The 20,186-nt window shown below is 46.5% G+C and overlaps 1 protein-coding gene across 2 annotated transcripts in view; it reads right to left on the bottom strand.

Annotated features, from left to right (window-relative positions):
- NAA16 (N-alpha-acetyltransferase 16, NatA auxiliary subunit) overlaps positions 1-20,186 on the bottom strand; it is a 67,120-nt gene that overhangs the window by 37,284 nt on the left and 9,650 nt on the right. For both annotated transcript variants that reach the window (XM_038761598.1, XM_038761599.1), the window contains exons 2-3: positions 16,697-16,781; positions 6,777-6,881 (exon numbers count right to left, since the gene is read on the bottom strand). In XM_038761598.1, the coding sequence (XP_038617526.1) occupies positions 6,777-6,881; positions 16,697-16,781 (190 nt within the window). The remainder of the gene's footprint in view (positions 1-6,776; positions 6,882-16,696; positions 16,782-20,186) is intronic.

The following is a 20,186-nucleotide window of genomic DNA, read 5'->3' as shown; positions in this document are numbered from 1 at the left end:
AATTCAGTCAGCATATTCATCTGACAATGCCAGATGCCATTCTGTAAGAGGGTGTCAATTCCTTCTTGAAACAAGTTTTTACTGTCGTCGGATCTCTCAAATCAATGGTACTTATTGAATGCTTACTATGTGCAGAACACTGTACTGAGCTCTTGGGAGAGTACCAAGTAAAAGTAGCAGCAGACACTTTCCCTGCCCATAACCTTACAGTCAGGAGGGGAAGACAGACATTACTATGAAGAATTTGTAATAATTTAAAGACATGTACCTAAGTGCTGTGGGGTTGAGGGTGGGGCGCATACCAAATGCCCAAAGGGCATAGATCTAAGTACGCAGAAGAGCTGGGGAAAAGCGGGCTTAATTGAGGAGGCATTTTGGAGAAGATGTGACCCTAATGCTTTGGAAGGTGAGGTGAGTGGTGGTCTGGCATATATAAAGGGAGAGTTTTTTGGCAGGGGGGGAGACCCAGGAAAGGGGTTAGCAGCAAGATAGATGAGATCGGGAGACAGTGCAGGCTGGGCTGTAGCTGGAGATCAGTGAGGGAGGATGCGGTGAGCTGATTGCGGACTTTAAAGCTGACGGAAAGGCGTTTCTGCTTGACGTGGAGGTGGATGGACAGCCATTGGAGGCTGCTAAGGAGTGAGGCGAAGGACTGAACCATTTTTTTTTGAAGCTTATTGTGGGCAGGGAATGTGTATTGTTATTCTGTACTCTCCCAAGGGTTTAGTACAGAACCTTGCACTCAGTAAGCGCTCGATACATATGACTGACCGAAGAATGATCTGCATAACAAAGTATGACTGCACTGGTGAGATGGGAGGCAGGGCGGTCAGCGAGGAGGTGGATGCAGTAATCGAGGTGGGATGGGATAAGGGCTTGGATCACCGTTTTAGCAGTTTGGATGGAGAGGAAGGGGTGGATATTAGCAATGTAGTGAAGGCAGAAGTGACAGATGTGGTAACAGCTTGAATAAATGGGTGGAATGAGAGAGATGAGTCGAGGAGCCCAAGGCTTTTGACATAAGGATAGTTGTATTGTCTACAGTGACGAAAAAGATAGGGGGAGAACAGGATTTGAGTGGGAAGATACAGAGTTCAGTTTTTGACATGTTTAGTTTCATGTAGCGGCAGAACATCCAGGTAGAGACATACTGAACGCAGAAGGAAATGTGAAATTGCAGGGAAGGAGAGACTTGGAAGCTGGAGGTGTAGATTTGGGAATTGTCTGCTTAGAGACAGTAGTTGGAGGCATGGGAGCAAATGCGTTCTACAAGGGAGTGGGTGTAGATGAAGAATAGAAGGGGATCCAGAACTAAGTGTGGAGGGGCTTCTGCTGTCAAAGAAGGGGAGGCAAAGGAGGAGCCAGTAAAATGATGATGACAGTATTTGTTAAGCGCTTACTATGTGCCAAGCACTGTTCTAAGTGCTGAGGTAGATACAAGGTAATCAGGTTGCCCCATGTGGGGCCCACGGTCAATCCCCATTTTACAGATGAGGTAACTGAGGTTCAGAGAAGTTAAGTGACTTGCCCAAAGTCACACAGCTGACAAGTGGCAGAGGAGGGATTAGAACCCATGACCTCTGACTCCCAAGCCCGTGCTTTTTCCACTAAGCCACGCTGCTTCTCCAAAGTCAGTCAGTCCACTAAGTGCTTACTGTGAGCAGAGCACTGAACTAAGTGCTTGGAAAAGTACAACACACACATTCCTCTGCCCACAACGAGCTTACAGTCTATGCATTAATATAAATCAATAAAATTACAGATGTGTACATAAGTGCTTTGGGGCTGCGAAGGGGAGATGAATAAAGGAAACAAGTCAAGATCAGGCAGAAGGGAGTGGGAGAAGAGGAAATGAGGACTCAGGGAAGGCCTCTTGGAAGAGCTATGCCTTCAAAAAGGCTTTCAAGGTGAAGAGAGTCATTGTCAGATATGAAGACAGACGGCGTTTCTGGTAAGAGGTAGGTCGTGGGCGAGGGAGACCAGATTAAGACACAGTGGAAGGTTGGAATTAGAGGAGCAAAGTGTGTGGGCTGAGTTCTACTAGGAGAGCTGCTAAGTGAGGTAGGAGGGGGCAAGGTGAATGAATGTTTTAAGTAAGGAGTTTGATGCAGAGGTGAACTGGAAACCACCAGTGGTTCTTGAGGAGAAGGGAAAAGCGACCTGAACAATTATGTAAAAAAAAAAAATGATCCGGGCAGTGGAGTGAAGTACGATCTGGAGTGGGGAGAGATAAGAGGCAGGGAAGTCAGCAAGGAGGCTGACACGGTAATCAAGGTGGGCCAGGATAAGTGCCAAGTTTTACGCGGTAGCCATCTGGATGGAGGTAAGGGTGGATTTTAGAAATGTTGTGGAGGTCGATCCGACAGGATTTAATGTGAGACTGCTGGAGACAGATCAGGGCTAGAAAAGCAGATTTGGAAATCCATCACATAGAGGTGGTAGTTGAAGCCACGTGAGTGAATGAGTTCTTCAAGGGAGTAGGTATAGATGGAGAATAGAAGGGGACCCAGAACTGAACCTTAAGGGCCCCCCACAGTTAGCGGGTGGGAGCCAGAGGAGGAGCCCCTGAAGGAGACTGAGAATGAACGGCCAGAGAGATAGGAGGAGAACCAGGAGAGGACAGTGTCAGTGAAGCCGAAGTTGGATGTTTCCAGGGGAAGGGGATGGTCGACAGTGTCGAAGGCAGCTGAGGGGGCTATTAGGATGGAGTAGAGGCCGTTGGATTTGGCAAGAAGGAGATCACTGGTGACCACTGAGAGGGTGGTTTCTGTGGAGCGAAGGGGATGGAAGCCAGACTGGAGGGAGATCAAGGAGAGAATTGGAAAGAAATATTTTTATTTGTAACAAAATAAGATTCATTTACATCTTTAGACACACAAAAAAAATCCTATTTGCATGTTCACTTTCCCTTGGCAGGGAACGCTGGGATAAACTTTTGAAAACTTTAGTAATTACATAGCATTAAAAATCCTAATTAAAAAAAAAAAAAGCACAGCATGGGCTGCACATGGACCATAAAGGATCTCTCTTATGTGAAGATACGTAAACAGCATAATTCTTTCATTTCTAAAAACGTGTTATCTTCACAAATAAAAACACTTCCATGGCTTTAGCCTAGTAGTCATCGAGGCAGATTTATGAAGAACACACTTGAGTACAGACTTGGGTGACGCCATTATAAATTTCGTAAATCAGGTGAATGTAAAAACTGTTGTGAATACTCAAAATATGGGAAGCGATCAGGGCCAAAAGAAATTAAACAAGTGTCAGTTAGAGGTGGCGCACAAAGGCAAGCCTTTCTTTCACTGACATACCATGGCATGAACAGAGGCATCTCAGAGCCAAAGACAGGCTTGCACAAAACGCAACATACGCCTTTATCTACAAAAGCAGCTCCTGATTGAGCTATGAAAACAGATGAACATATTGACGAGCATCGATAATATCAGGTCTGCTACATATTCTTTTGCTTGCTTTGGCTATGGCCCTTCACCTCTGTGATGTTATAAATCCTATATTACAAATTATTTTATTTATATTAACGTCTACCTCCCCCTCTAAGCTGTTAAGTTCACTGATGGCAGGGAACGTTTCTACCAACGCTGCTGTGCTGCATTCCCCCAAGTGCTTAGTACAGTGCTCTGCACAGTAAGCAGCGTGGCCTAGTCGATAGAGTATGGGCCTGGAGCCAGGATTTGGGTTCCAATCCTGGCTCCGCCACTTGTTTGCTGTGTAACTTTGGGCGAGTCACTTCACTTTGCCTCAGTTCCCTCATTTATAAAACGAGGATTAAGATCGTGAGCCCCACATGGGAGATGGACTGTGTTCAATCTGATTGGCTTGTATCTGCCCCAAGGCTTAGAACAGTTCTTGACACATAGTAAGCACTTAAATACTATTATCATCATTATCATTAATCACTTAAATACCACTGACTGACTGCACAGCTTTCCACTGTATTCAGGCGACATAACTGTGGCATGTGTTAAGCGCTTACTATGTAGATGAGCATGGGGCAATTTATCATGTAAAGAAATGCTTACTTTCCTGCCATAAAACAAAAAATCCCAAGTGATGAAAGCTCACTCAAAACTCTGACGGGTTTTTGTCACCAAGCAGCAGATACCTTTACGGAGGCTTGCTTCAGTGGGCACGGGTGATGCCCCCGGCATGACCGCTACACAGAACATGACCACTACACTTTTGTCAGAAGTTGGCAAACGTCCTATTTCAGGTTTTCACTGTTTTGTGCAACAGAAAACGGCATTCGCAGTCACCCAGCGCTTAGAACAGTGCGTGGCACATAGTAAGCAATTAGTAAATACCATCATCATTATTATTATTTGAAGTGTCACTTCATTTTCAGGTGGAAATGATGGTTCAGTGGTTTACCGGATTTTTTTTTTTTCTTGGTTCCTTTACCGTAACTGATTCTGTCCTGCAGAAAGAAGTAGATTCTTACCAGGACTTTTGAAGCACAGCAGCATTTGCTGGTTGTCCGGTGAGAAAGTTTCGCTCACTTTGCTGCCGTCTGACAGATGTGAAATCAATCACTCGTACTTACTGAGCGCTTACTGTGGGCAGAGCACTGTAGTATGCTGTGAGCCCGTTGTTGGGTAGGGACCGTCTCTATATGTTGCCAACTTGTACTTCCCAAGCGCTTAGTACAGGCTCTGCACACAGTAAGCGCTCAATAAGTGCGACTGAATGAGTGAATACTAAGCACTTAGGAGAGTACAATATAATAATAGAAAAACCCTGGAAAGAGAGGCAGAACACTAACTGTCTTGCTAAATTGTACGACCTTGTGGGTGTTACACTTCACTTCAAATCAACTGAATGTTAATGTTCAATGCAACGGCAAGATCACCTTTCTGCAGGAGGTGGTTTTAGCATTTGAAGCAAAATCGGATGTGTTCACGGATTGGCAGGATGAAACACATTGAGACATTATAGTAAGCAGCGTGGCTTTGTGGACAGAGCACGGGCTTGGACCTGGGTTCTAAATCAGGGCTTCACCACTTGTCTGCTGTGTGACCTTGGGCAAATCACAACTTCTCTGGGCCTCAATCAACTCATCTGTAAAATGGGAATTAAGAGAGGGACATATGTCCTGCGTGATTAACTTGTATCTACCCCAGCATTTAGAACAGCACTTGGCACAAAGTAAGCTCTTAACAAGTACCATTATCATCACTATGAGCGTTTTGAAATTCATAATTAACAGAGTCCCCACCACCGGCTTCGATCTGCAGAAGCTCATATCGTCTACAGCAATCAACCAACGGTATTTATTGAGTGCTTATTTGGTGCAGAACACAATAATAAGCACTTGGGAGAGTATGCTACAACAAACAGTAGACACATTGGCTTCATGCCATTTATATCTCATTTTGTGGGCTTCCACGGACACAACTCTTGTTCAAGTTCATGATTTGATTCATTCATTCATCCAACCATATTTATTGAGTGCTTACTGTGTGCAGAGCACTGTTCTAAGCGCTTGGGAAGTACAAGTTGGCAACATATAGAGACGATCCCTACCCAACAACGGGATCAGTCTAGAAGGGAGAGATCCCATGAAGCTTGTGTTGAAACGGTAGCCTTTAGTGTTTTCCTGTTAGCTCAGTTGGAGATTTGGAACTCAAAAGTTGCACACTTCAAGAAGTCAGAAATCTGGGTGGAAAACTGACGAACTCTCAAGTCCATCTGGAGAGCCTTGCTCGGCAATGTGCAGAATTAACAAAAGTTGCATAAGTGAACTGATGGCAGAAACTAGGGGAAAAACAAGCCGATTCTGCAAACTTAGAAAGGACTTTCATTTAAAGCACAACAGTAGTGTCCGCTTTGCTCTTCCGGATGCTTTGCTCCATTTATGGGTTAACAGGACTTCTCACATGAGAAAGCAGTGCGGCCCAACAGAAAGAGCACAGGCCTAAGAGACAGAGGGTCTGGATTTTAATCATTCATTCATTCAATCGTATTTATTGAGTGCTTAATGCGTGCAGAGCACTGTACTAAGCGCTTGGGAAGTACAAGTTGGCAACACATAGAGACGGTCCCTACCCAACAACGGGCTCACTGGCTCCACTGCTTGCCTGCTGTATGATTTCGGGCAAACTGCTTGATTTTCCTAGGCCTCAGATTCCTCATTTATAAGATGGGGACTCAATACCTATTCTCCCTCCTACTTAGCTTACGAGCCCCATGTGGGACTGGGACTGAATCCAACCCGATTATCTTGTGGTATTTGATCTCTGGAAAAATTTGCGGCCACCGTTAAAGGAAGCCTCAGTTTCTGCATGAAGTTGAGTTTAGCCCGTTAAGAAATCAAAAATAATGGAGCAGCAGAAGTCCCATTAAGAAAGAGTAACGGAAAAGTAAAACGAACAGTAAGCTATAACTGTTCATTTACAATCACGCCTTCACAATGAAGTAAACTATGTTAATGGGTGTTTAAACGGTAAGATAATTTTGCTCACCAGGTGCTCGAAAGCTTACATTTTGTTGGACTTTTCTCCACAAAAAGGTTGCCAACTTCTGACCTAGAGGGGAATTATTTGAGAAATTTGCCAAGAAATTTTCATAAAAATCAATATATAGAATAACAAGATAGCTCCATTTCTGTGTCATAACAGCCACGCTATTAATGGAGGAAGGGAAAAAGACAGATTCAAAGTTCATCCGGATTATTCAGCCTACAATTCTTTGCATACAGTTTAGAGGTACAGTTATACCGTGCATAAAAATTACAATTCGTTACTTGAAAAGGATACAGACATGGCTCTTGACATCATTTCGAAGTCCCTTACGAACAAATTCATAAGCTGCATCTTTCTTCCCTAAGCAGTTCAATGTCAATCCTTTCATAGCCAATGTTTCTGTAAAAGAAATAGATACTTGTACATAGCTGCACTTACATGCATTTTTAACATGTGTTGCTATAACAGTGGTTATCAATTAAGAATAAACTCTATGTAGTCTCATATATATATATATATATATATATATATTTATAAAAGTCATCTGGAATAATTTTTTCCCAATGGCGGCTGCCAATGGTAAAGAGAATCTGACATTTGGCTTAGTAAAACAGAGCTGAAGAACAGCTTCAGTTTCTCTGGTGCTTTGCTCTACTAATGCTTAGAAAGACTGCACTGATTTCTCCCAGTAGTATGTTATTATTATTATTAATAATAAATAGTGGTATTTGTTAAGCACTTACTATGTGTCAGGCACTGTACTAAGCACTGGGGTAGATATAAGATCGTTGAGTTGGGCATAGGCCCTGTCCTGCATGAGACTCACAGTCTGCTGCTTGGGAAGCAACAAAGCCTAGTGGAAAAAGCACTGGCTTGGGTGTCAGAAGGTCATGGGTTCTGATCCTGGCTCTGCCACTAGTCTGCTGTGTCACTTAGGGCAAGTCACCTCACTTCTCTGGACCTCAGTTATCTCATCTATAAAATGGGAATTGGGCCTTGAGCCCCACATGGGACCGGGACTGTGTCCATATCAATTTGACTGTATTCAGCCCAGTGCTTAGTACTGCGCCTGGCACATAGTAAGCGCTTACCAAATACCGTCATAATTATTACCCATTCAATCTTTCCCAGGACTCAGAGTGCCCTATATACGGTAGGCACGTCACGAACACTACCTCTACACTAAAGACAAATCTGGATGGTGGTTTGCTTTTTCAACATTTTTCCAAGTTCTTAAGAGGAGGAAAGGTTTGGGTTGATTGACGCTCCTACACCATTATGATGCCTTTCAATGAGTAATTTCACTGATGGATTGCTTTGAAGGGCACACGTTTTGGCATTTAACTGGGCCATATGAAATCCCTCCCCAGCTCTCCTCCAACCCCAGAGGCCGCCCCATAATTCCTCAACACGCCTAAAATTAAAGGGTTTTAGCCTTTAACCATAAGTGCATACTGGCTGAGACATGAGGGTATTTATTTCTTCCTTGGGCAATCTTGCTTCTGCCTCCAATCATATTTATTGCAGAGCACTCTAAGCACTTAGGAAACTATAACTTTACAGAGTCGGTAGACACATTTCCTGTCCACAATGAAGTTACAGTCAAGAGCTGGAGACAGACATTAATACAAATAAATTACAGATACGGACCTTTAGGGGCTGGGGTGGGCAGTGGGGGGCACATGAAGGATGTAAATCCAAGTAAAGCCTAGATGGGGAAGGCTTTCTAGAGGAGGTGTGCCTTCATAAAGCTTTGAAGGTGGAGAAGAGTGATAGTCTTGTCCAGTACGAAGAGGGAGGGGGGTTCCTGACATGGGCGAGAGTTTGGTGGTGAAGTAGATGAGATCAAGGCACAGTGATGAGGTTGGCACTGAGCAGTGACATGTTTAGACTGGGCTGTAATAGGAAATCAGGGAGGTAAGGTAAGAAGGGGCCCACTGTTGGGTCGGGACCGTCTCTATATGTTGCCAACTTGTACTTCCCAAGCACTTAGTACAGTGTTCTGCATACAGTAAGCACTCAATAAATATGACTGAATGAATGAAAGGGGGCATGGTGATTGACTACTTTAAAGCCAATGGTAAAGCGTTTCTGTTTGATGTGCAGGTGGGCCACCACTGGAGGCTCTGGAGGAGCGGGGAAAACGCGGACTGAACGTTTCTGTAAAAAATAATCTGGACCACAGAGTGAAGTAAGGACTAGAGTGGGGAGACAGGAGGCAGGAGGTCGGCAAGGAAGCCGATATAGAAGTCAAGGTGGGACAGGATGCCTCAGTGGAAAGAGCCCGGGCTTGGGAGTCAGAGGTCATGGGTTCAAGTCCCGGCTCTGCCACTTGTCAGCTGTGTGACTATGGGCAAGTCACTTAACTTCTCTGTGCCTCAGTGACCTCATCTGTTAAATGGGGATGAAGACTGTGAGCCCCACATGTATCCTCCCCAGCGCTTAGAATAGTGCTTTGCACATAATAAGCGCTTAACAAATGCCATCATTATTATTATGGGGAGGAATGGGTGGATTTTAGCAATGTTGTGAGGGTTGAACTGGAAGGATTTGGTGACAGGTCGAATAAGTGCGTTGCATGAGACACACAAAGGTTATGTACGGGCTTGGAGTCAGTTAGGATGGTGGTGCGGCCTACGGGGACAGAAAAGTCAGGGAGAGGACAGGGTTTGGGAGGAAAGGAGAAGGAGTTCTGTTTTGGACGTGTTAAGTTTGAAGTGTTGGTGGGGCATCCAGGTAGTGATGTCTTGAAGGCAGGAGGACATGTGAGATTGCAGAGAGGGATAGAGATCAGGGCTGGAGATGCTGATTTGGGAATTATCAGCGTAGGGATGATAGTTGAAGCCACAGGAGCAAATGAGATCTCCAAAGGAGAGGGGTGTAGACCGAGACTAGACGGGGACAGAAAACTGAGCCTTGAGGGAACCCCACAGTAAGGGGAGGAGAGGCAGAGGAGGAGCCTGCAAAGGAGACCAAGACAGAGTAGCCACAGAGAGGTAAGAAGAGAACCAGAATCAATCAATCAATCAATCAATCGTATTTATTGAGCGCTTACTATGTGCAGAGCACTGTACTAAGCGCTTGGGAAGTACAAATTGGCATCACATAGAGACAGTCCCTACCCAACAGTGGGCTCACAGTCTAAAAGGGGGAGACAGAGAACAGAACCAAACATACCAACAAAATAAAATAAGTAGGATAGAAATGTACAAGTAAAATAAATAAATAAATAAATAAATAGAGTAATAAATATGTACAACCATATATACATATATACAGGTGCTGTGGGGAAGGGAAGGAGGTAAGACGGGGGGATGGAGAGGGGGACGAGGGGAGAGGAAAGAAGGGGCTCAGTCTGGGAAGGCCTCCTGGAGGAGGTGAGCTCTCAGCAGGGCCTTGAAGGGAGGAAGAGAGCTAGCTTGGCGGATGGGCAGAGGGAGGGCATTCCAGGCCCGGGGGATGACGTGGGCCGGGGGTCGATGGCGGGACAGGCGAGAGCGAGGTACAGTGAGGAGATTAGTGGTGGAGGAGCGGAGGGTGCGGGCTGGGCAGTAGAAGGAGAGAAGGGAGGTGAGGTAGGAGGGGGCGAGGTGATGGAGAGCCTTGAAGCCCAGGGTGAGGAGTTTCTGCTTGATGCGCAGATTGATCGGTAGCCATTGGAGGTTTTTGAGGAGGGGAGTAATATGTCCAGAGCGTTTCTGGACAAAGATAATCCGGGCAGCAGCATGAAGTATGGATTGAAGTGGAGAGAGACACGAGGATGGGAGATCAGAGAGAAGGCTAGTGCAGTAGTCCAGACGGGATAGGATGAGAGCTTGAATGAGCAGGGTAGCAGTTTGGATGGAGAGGAAAGGGCGGATCTTGGCAATGTTGCGGAGCTGAGACCGGCAGGTTTTGGTGACGGCTTGGATGTGAGGGGTGAATGAGAGAGCGGAGTCGAGGATGACACCGAGGTTGCGGGCTTGTGAGACGGGAAGGATGGTAGTGCCGTCAACAGAGATGGGAAAGTTAGGGAGAGGACAAGGTTTGGGAGGGAAGACAAGGAGCTCAGTCTTCGACATGTTGAGCTTTAGGTGGCGGGCGGACATCCAGATGGAGATGTCCTGAAGGCAGGAGGAGATGCGAGCCTGGAGGGAGGGGGAGAGAGCAGGGGCAGAGATGTAGATCTGGGTGTCATCAGCGTAGAGATGATAGTTGAAGCCGTGGGAGCGAATGAGGTCACCAAGGGAGTGAGTGTAGATTGAGAACAGAAGGGGACCAAGCACTGAACCTTGGGGAACCCCCACAGTAAGAGGATGGGAGGGGGAGGAGGAGCCTGCAAAAGAGACTGAGAAAGAACGACCGGAGAGATAAGAGGAGAACCAGGAGAGGACGGAGTCAGTGAAGCCAAGGTCAGATAACGTGTTGAGGAGAAGGGGGTGGTCCACAGTGTCAAAGGCAGCTGAGAGGTCGAGGAGGATTAGGACAGAGTATGAGCCGTTGGATTTGGCAAGCAGGAGGTCATTGGTGACCTTTGAGAGCGCAGTTTCCGTGGAATGAAGGGGACGGAAGCCAGACTGGAGGGGGTCGAGGAGAGAGTTGTTGTTGAGGAATTCTAGGCAGCGCGTGTAGACAACTCGTTCAAGGAGTTTGGAAAGGAATGGTAGGAGGGATATGGGACGATAACTAGAAGGTGAGGTGGGGTCAAGAGAGGGTTTTTTTAGGATGGGAGAGACATGGGCATGTTTGAAGGCAGAGGGGAAGGAACCAGTGGAGAGTGAGCGGTTGAAGATGGAAGTTAAGGAGGGGAGAAGGGATGGAGCGAGAGATTTCATAAGATGAGAGGGAATGGGGTCAGAAGCACAGGTGGCCGGAGTAGCACTTGAGAGGAGGGAGGAGAGTTCCTCTGAGGATACTGCTGGGAAGGATGGGAGAGTAGCAGAGAGTGTTGAGAGCCGGGGGGTTGGAGAAAGGGGGGAAGAGACTTTGGGGAGGTCGGACCTGATGGATTTAATTTTGTTAATGAAGTAGGAGGCCAGATCGTTGGGGGTGAGGGAAGGAGGAGGGGGAGGAACCGGGGGCCTGAGAAGGGAGTTGAATGTACGGAAGAGCTGGCGGGGGTGATGGGCATGGGTGTCAATAAGGGAGGAGAAATAGTTTTGTCTGGCAGAAGAGAGGGCTGAGTTAAGGCAGGAAAGGATAAACTTGAAGTGAACGAGGTTGGCATGGTGTTTAGACTTTCGCCAGCAGCGTTCAGCAGCTCGAGCATAAGAGCGAAGGAGGCGGACAGTGGCAGTGATCCAGGGCTGTGGGTTAGTGGTGCGAGAGCGGCGAAGGGAAAGGGGAGCGAGCGAGTCTAGCTGAGTAGAAAGGGTAGAGTTGAGAGCAGTAATCTGATCATCAAGACTGGGTAGAGAGGAGAGGGCGGCGAGGTGGGGTGTGAGGCGCTCCGAAAGATGGGTGGGGTCCAGAGAGCGGAGATCTCTGTGAGGGAGTAAAACTGATTTACAGGGGAAAGGAGTGTGAGTGAGGAGGCAGGTGAGAAGATTATGATCAGAGAGAGGGATCACAGAGTTGGTGAGGGTGGACACAGTGCAGCGGTAGGAGATGATGAGGTCGAGGGTATGACCAAGTTGGTGAGTGGGTGAGGTGGGGTGGAGGAAGAGGTTGGCAGCGTCAAGGAGAGATAGAAGGCGGGCGGCAGAGGAGTCGTTAGGGATATCCATGTGGATATTGAAGTCTCCGAGGATCAGAGTGGGCATGGAGAAGGAGAGAAGGAATGTGAGGAAGGGGTCAAAGTCATTAAAGAAGTTGGAAGTGGGGCCCGGAGGGCGGTAGATGACGGCTACAAGAATCTGGAGGGGGTGGTAGAGGCGAATAATGTGGGCTTCAAAGGAAGGGAAGGAAAGGGAAGGGGGAGGAGGGATAGTGCGAAAGCGACATTGGGGGGCGAGAAGGAAACCGACACCTCCTCCTTTTCCGGTGAGTCTGGGGGAGTGGGAGAAGAAGAGGCCTGCACTGCAGAGAGCAGCAGAAGAGACCGTGTCGTCCGGCGACAGCCATGTTTCAGTTAGGGCGAGGAGGAGTAGAGAACTGGAAAGGAAAAGGTCCAGGATGAAAGGGATCTTACTTAAAACGGAGCGGGGGTTCCAGAGGCCACACTTGGCATCAGCTGTCGAGGGTGGGGAGGGAGGGGGAAGGGTGCGAGGGGTGGGGAGGGTTTGGATTGGGATGAGTTGGCGGGGGCCTGGGCGGGGAGAGTGGGAAGGGGGGTGGTGATGGGAAAGGAGAACTGGGATGGGGTGGGGGCGGGGAGAAGGGGAGGAGGGGGGCCGGGAGGGAGAAGCGGAGGACCTGCGCTGGTACAGAGGAATCCTTGGTAGGGGTTGAGGGGGAGCGGTCTTGGTGGGTGAGAGGGAGGGAAACAGCTGGGTGGGAGAGGGGAAGGGGAAGGTGAGGAATGGGAATGGCAGTTGGGAGCAAGGGAACTGATAGTTCATGGTGAGGTCAGCAGGGCGAGTGACAGTACCGCGGGGGGTTAACAATTGAGATGCAGAAGCAATAAAACAGTAACAATGATAAAAGTAGGCGATGGCATCACAGGGTGTAGTTGAGCAATCAATATGCTATGGCAATAATAGAATTGGCAGACAATTGGCAGACATTGGCAGGCTTTGCACTGTCCAGAAGAGGACAGTGTCAGTTAAGCCAAGGTTGGATAATCAATCAATGGTATTTACTGAGCACTTTGTGCAGGGCACACACTAAGCACTTGGGAGACTACAATATAACAGAGTTGGCAGGCACATTGCCTGCTCACCACGAGTTTAGGATCTAGACACAGATATTTCATTTAAAAATCAATGGCATTTACTAAAAGCTTACTGAGCACAGAGCACTGTATTAAGCGCTTGGGAGAGCAAAAGCTGGGGGGGTGGGGGGGGGAGACATTATGATAAATTGTAGAAAGGTAAACTATATGTTTAAGTGTTAAAGGAACCTGAATGAACATCAAGTGCCTAGAGGGTGAAGTGAACGTCAAGGTGACACAAAAGGAAGGTCAAATAGGGGAAGTGAGGGTAAGGCTAAGTTCTAGAGTCTCTTCATTTCACTTCACACCCCTTCCCTTGGGGAGCTCGTCTGCCCCTAGGGCTTCAACTACCGCTTCTTAAGTGGACAACTTCCAAATCTACCTCACTAGCCCTGACCTTTCTCTTTCTCTGCAACTGTGCATTTCTTCCTGCCTCTGCGACTTCTCTACCTAGATGCCTTCTGACACCTGAAGTTCAACACTTCAAGGGAAGCAGCGTGGCTCAGTGGAAAGAGCCCGGGCTTTGGAGTCAGAGGTCATGGTTCAAATCCCACCTCTGCCAATTGCCAGCTGTGTGACTTCGGGCAAGTCACTTCCCTTCTCTGTGCCTCAGTCACCTCATCTATAAAATGGGGATTAAAACTCTGAGCCCCCCATGGGACAACTTGATCTCTTGTAACCTCCCCAGCGCTTAGAACAGTGCTTTGCACATAATAAGCACTTAATAAATGCCATTATTATTAACACGTCCCAAGTCCTGCCTCTCCCCTCAAATCTCCATGGGAGTTGACTACGGCACTATGGCGCTAACACTCCCAAACTCGTAATCTCTGCATTTTCCTTGACTCTGCCTTCTCTTTCGGTCGCCAAAGTTTCATGTCTCACCAAATCCTGTTGCTTATTCCTCCACATTTCCAGGATCCGTCCCTTTCTCTCCAAACGGCCGCCACGCCGACCCGGGCACTTATATCCCAGCTCGAGTACTGTAACAGCCTCCTCGCTGATCTCCTGGCCTCCTGTCTCTGCCTTCTCCAGTCCCTGATGCTCGGATCATTTTTCTAAAATGCTGCTCTGTGCACCGCCCCCAAATACTTCCAGTTGTTACCCAGGCCTCTCGGCATTAAGCAGAAATTCCTGACCCATCCATCTCTTTCCATCAGCTCTCTCCCACCTATCTCTCCATCTCTTCAACTACACCCCAACTCAGACTTTTCTCCTCCCAAGCTCACCTACTCACCTTTCCCGCCACCAACCTCTTCCTCATTCCCTCTCCACTGACCAGGCCCCTCTAAAGTCACACCTCCTCTAGGAGGCCTGCCCTGGTTACTTATTCCTAATCTCCTCACTTCCTATTGCCAAACACTCAGGGCAGCCCTTTCAAATAACCCAAGGCCTTAACTACATATAACCACAGGTAACCCCCACCCCCCCCATTAGAAGTAGGACGGCCTAGTTGATAAAGCACCAGCCTGGAAATCAGAAGGACCTGGTTTCTAATCACGGCTCTGCCACTTGTCTGCAGGGTGACCTTGGACAAGTCACTTCACTTCTCTGGCTTCAGTTACCTCATTTGTAAAATGGTTATAAAGACTGTGAGTCCCATGTGGGACATGGACTGTGAGTCCCATGTGGGACATGGACTGTGTCTGACCCGATTACCTTATATCTCACCCAGCACTTAAAACAGTGCCTGGCTGACAGTAAACACTTAAATACTACTTAAATACAAAAAACAAACAAAAACAAACCTGTAAAGTCATTTTATACTCTAATACCGTTTCCTGTCTGTAATGTACTTCTTTGTCTGACTCTAGATTGTAAAATCTTTGAAGGCAATACCAACTCTATTGCACTGTACATTTCTCCGCACACAATAGGTGCTCAATAAATACTACCAACTGACTGCCGGTCAGGTTTGCCTCATGTCCCCTCCCCAGTGGCAGAAAGCTCCCATGTCTCCTGGTGCCCGATGTACTCTGAGCAGATGATGACCGATCTCCTGACTCCGCCACTTGTATGCTGTGTGACCCTGGGCCAGCCGTGTAACTTCTCTGTGCCTCGGCTACCTCATCTGTAAAATGGGGATTAGGACCGTGAGCCCCATGTGGCCCCTGATAAACTTGTATTTACCCAGTGCTTAGAACAGCACCTAGAACATAGTAGGCACTTAACAAATACCATAAAAAAGATAGGCTACGGAAGGGAGGCACGCTATTAGACACTGAAGGAATGGAGTAGGAAATGATCTACGAAGTTAAAGTCACACACTCTGTATTTGGGACCTGCAGCTCAGATTTTAACTTCTTGGGTTTTTCTCCTACTTCACACGTGTGTAAAACAGATACACAGTTCTACGTGTATTTAAAGACAATGCCAACCTTCACTTCTGAGTTTGCGTGTGCCTGAAAAGGCTACCGCGGTGCCCAGTGCCAACCACATCGCCTAAGCACCCAGACTGGCCGTCCCTCGCTATGCTTTCGTGCTTGTAGCTTGATGAGCTTGGCACCGCTTTCCGTCCCGCGTCCTTGGCTGCCGAGCCCTTCAGAGCCTCGGTTCAAGAAGAGTCGCGCCTCTCTCCATCACCACGTGCCGGTCTACACCCTGCCACCCGGGAATTCCCTTTCCGGATCAAATCAGTGGAGAACACAGAAAAGAAAAATGACACGCCCATCTTATTATCCTCCTGTTGCCCAAACCCACTGAGTGAGGCACTTCTGGTGGGAATTTGAAGGGGTTTGATATTGAAAAAAGAAAGAAAGAACAAACTCCCCATTTTCTGGGCTACACCAGTAGGGAGATATGGAGGAAGCAGCACGGCCTAGTGGAAAGAGCATGGGACTGGGAGTCGGAGCACCTGAGTTCTAATCCCAGCTCTACCAACTGTTTGCTGTGTGCCCTTGGGCAAATCACTTTAACTTTTCTGTGTCTCAGTTCCCTCAGCTGTAAAATGGGGATTAAAATGGGGATACCTGTTCTCCCTCCTGCTTGGACTATGGCCAACCTAACTAACTTGTACCTACCACAGCACTTAGAATAGTGTTTGATCATTCTAAGTGCTAAATACCATTTAAGGAAAAAAACAAACAAAAAAATCCATATGGCCATAATCCATACTGTGGGACATGGATCGTGTCCAACCTGACTACTCTGTACCACCCCAGCGCTTAGTACAGTGCCTGGCACAGGGTAAATGCTCAACAAGTACAATAAAAAACAAAAACAAAACCTACTAATAACGTGTTGCCCCAAGATCTTGTTTGAAAAACAGGTCCCGTTATGGCTAATTCACAGTCACTGCAGATGGATTTTCCTTTTCTTCTACCCAAATCACACTCTAAAACACTGAGCTCTGGCATTAAAGCCTCCGGTTTTTAAACTCTCTTAAATTGTCGATAGCACGTTTCCTTCTCAGCTTACACCATACCTCCATGTTCAGCAAACTTTGGGTTCGAAAGAATCATCTTGCAAAATTTGAGGCCATTTTTGTACTGCTTCTGTTCATAACATTTCTGAAAAGGGAAAAGAAACAAATGACCAACGGTATTTTCCTGAGTAACCTCTTTCCCTGACATACAAAGACTAATCTCACACAGTAATTCATAAAACAAGCAATAGTAAGAGCACGGTTCACAAAATAACACTTCCAGTATCAGGAGGGAAATGTAACCTGAGTTTTTACAGATTTGATAACTGACCCCATTTGGGAGCTAAAGTTGCCTACATATTCACTCTAACCCAAGATTTTCTCACCCCTAATTTTCTTACAGAAAATGAACAGACTATGTATTAAGTAATCTTTCACCACTCATTTTGCATATTTACATGTGAGCCCCATGTGGGACAGGGTCTGTGTCCAACCCGATTTATCTGTATCCACCCCAGTGCTCAGTAGAGTGCCTGGTACACAGTAAGCGCTAAAATACCACAATTATTAAACTAAATAATTATTAAATTATTAAACTACCACAAGCGCTAAATAAAAAAGTGCTAAAATACCACAATTATTAAACTAGGCTGACCTCTGACCCTTTACATTTACTCTCTTGCTGGAATGAGATCCTTTCATCTGTTCCACATTCAATCACTAGTAATTGAGTCACTGTGGGCAGAGCACTGTATGAAGCACTTGGAAGAGTACAGTAGCGTTAACAGACAATTAACATACTTGCCCTCCAGAAGCACACAATCCAGTGAGGGAGACGGGCACTAGTTGCTGATAGGAAGGCGGAAAGGGAAAAGTGAGAGGAATGGGAAACCAAGGGAGGTTTTTGAGGAGTGGGGAGACGTGGATTGAAAGGCATTTAAAACAAAAATAATCTGGGCAGCAGAGTGATGGGTGAGGGGGAAAGACTGGAGGCAGGGAGACCAGAAAGGAGGCTAAAGCAGCACGACCCTCACTGACTTACCCAGTCCCTAACCGTTATTGCAGACCTTTTATTTCCTCCTGAAGCTTCTAGTGCCCCGGCTCATCCCTGTCCACCCCCCAAACTCAACTACTTGTCCCTGACAAGCCCTCTCTGCCCAAAAGGGAACTCTAGATGGGAGAATCAGAGACCAGCAGGTTCACCAATAGAGCTAGGTGAACAGTTGAATATGTATACCAAAGCAATAAGGCTGTGTATAAATAAGGGCTGAATATAAGTACGTAAGTCCTTTATTCATTCCCCCCCACCACCCCACAGAACTTATGTACCTATCTGTAGTTTATGTTAATGCCTGTCTCCCCTCCTCTAGACTGTCACCTCATTGTGGGCAGGGTACGTGTCCATGTTTTGCTATATTGTACTCTCCCAAGAGCTTAGTACGGTGCTTTGCATGCAGTAAATTTGATGATGAATGAACTTCCTAGATCCCACTTCAACTTCCCTGACAAGTGGCGGAGCTGGGACTAGGATCCAGGTACTGCTGACTCTGCTTCTGTTACACTCTTCCCTTTGCTTAGTACTCAGCGGGTGCTCAATAAATGGCACTTATCGACAGACCAGGAAGCCTCTCAACTCCCCACCTATCACTGCATGAAATCAGGCTCAATGCCCACAGGAACCAAGCATGGTGAAGGGCCTGAGGACTGTGTTCCCCACAGCTTATTATTCTTGGCCATTTAATGATGTTAATGCTGTTACTGATGGTCAGTCTTAATTTACTTTTTGCTGGTTTATGATGGTTTTTGCTGTATATATACATGTATACCTGTATATATGTTTGTACATATTTATTACTCTATTTTACTTGTACATATCTATTCTATTTATTTTATTTTGTTAGTATGTTTGGTTTTGTTCTCTGTCTTCCCCTTTTAGACTGTGAGCCCACTGCTGGGCAGGGACTGTCTCTATATGTTGCCAACTTGTACTTCCCAAGCGCTTAGTACAGTGCTCTGCACACAGTAAGCGCTCAATAAATACGATTGACTGATTGACTGATTGGTTTGAAATTTACTATCTTCTAGGTGCGTGAGCCACTTGGACAATCGTTGACAGCACAGGCCCGGGAGTCGGAAACTTCCGGCTCCGCCACTTATCTCCTGTGTGACCGTGGGTAAGTCACTTCACCTCTCTAGGCTCCAGTTCCCCCATCTGTAAAATGGGGATTAAGTCCATGAGTCCTATTTGGGACAGGGAGGGACTGTGTCCAACCAATTATCTTGTATCTACCCCAGTGCTTAGAACAGTGCCTGGAACATAGAAAGCACTTAAATACCATAGTTATTATTATAATTACTATTACTTTTATCACTAACTCAGCACAGAATAATCGCATAGTATAATAATAATAGGAAAAATGCTTAGAACAGTACTCTGCACACAGTAAGCACTCTATAAGTACTATCCATGGATTGAACTGTGCCTCGGCTCACAAAACTAGGAGAAGCAAGCAGGGCGTGCAGACATGTGTGTGCAAATATATTTGCAAATATAGCTGCCCAAATTTGAAGAAGCCATTGCTGGTGTTGAAGTTCAATGACCAGGGTCAATGCAGGACCCGTTGTCCTGGCCGCGCTGTCAAGCCAAGTCAAACAAGACAGAGCGCAGACTGCTCTTCAGGATGGGAATTCATTTCAATGCAAATAGGGGTATTTCCAAAGTACGACATGGGAATTCTGCTGCCGTTTGAAGACGCCAGCAGTCATAACTCACCTTTGGGAAAGATAAGGGAAGAAATACTTACAATTTGTGTTGAACATGAACACGATCTTATTCCGGCATTTAATAATAATGGCATTTATTAAGCACTTACTAAGTGCAAAGCACTGTTCTAAGCGTTGGGGAGGTTACAAGGTGATCAGGTTGTCCCACATGGGGCTCACAGGCTTAATCCCCATTTTCCAGATGAGGTAACTGAGGCACAGAGAAGTGAAGTGACTTGCCCAAAGTCACACAGCTGACAATTGGCAGAGCCAGGATTTGAACCCATGACCTCTGACTCCAAAGCCCATGCTCCTTCCACTGAGCCATGCTGCTCATTTGGGACACACCACTTCTGCGCTGCCCATACACTTTGTTCTGTGACCTTTGGCCATTTGCTATTCGCCCCATCCCCAATCCCATATATCTTTAAATGTATTACATTTATATGTATACATATATCTTTAAATGATATTGTAAATTACTTATTTATTCATATGTCTGTCTCCACCTCTGGACCGTAAGCTTGTTATGGGCAGTGAACGTGACTGCTAATTCTGTTGTACTCTCCCAAGAGCTTAGTACGGTGCTCTGCAGAGAGCAAGCACTCAGATACCACTGATTGATTGTTATTTCTGAAAAAGAAGGCCACGTCGTCTACTTCAGGGCCTAGCAATTTTTTTTCGACTGCTGTGCCATTGGGGAAAAAATTTTGGAGAAATGGGTTAGAATAACTTTGCAGCAGCCACTGGCCACTGCTCAGATGTTGTCATTCTAGACTGTGAGCTC

The sequence above is a fragment of the Tachyglossus aculeatus genome, chromosome 20, assembly GCF_015852505.1.
Source record: "Tachyglossus aculeatus isolate mTacAcu1 chromosome 20, mTacAcu1.pri, whole genome shotgun sequence".
NCBI classification, from domain to species: Eukaryota; Metazoa; Chordata; class Mammalia; order Monotremata; family Tachyglossidae; genus Tachyglossus; species Tachyglossus aculeatus.
The sequence above is the reverse complement of the archived record's forward strand: the minus strand, read 5'-3'. Positions and strand labels throughout refer to the sequence as shown.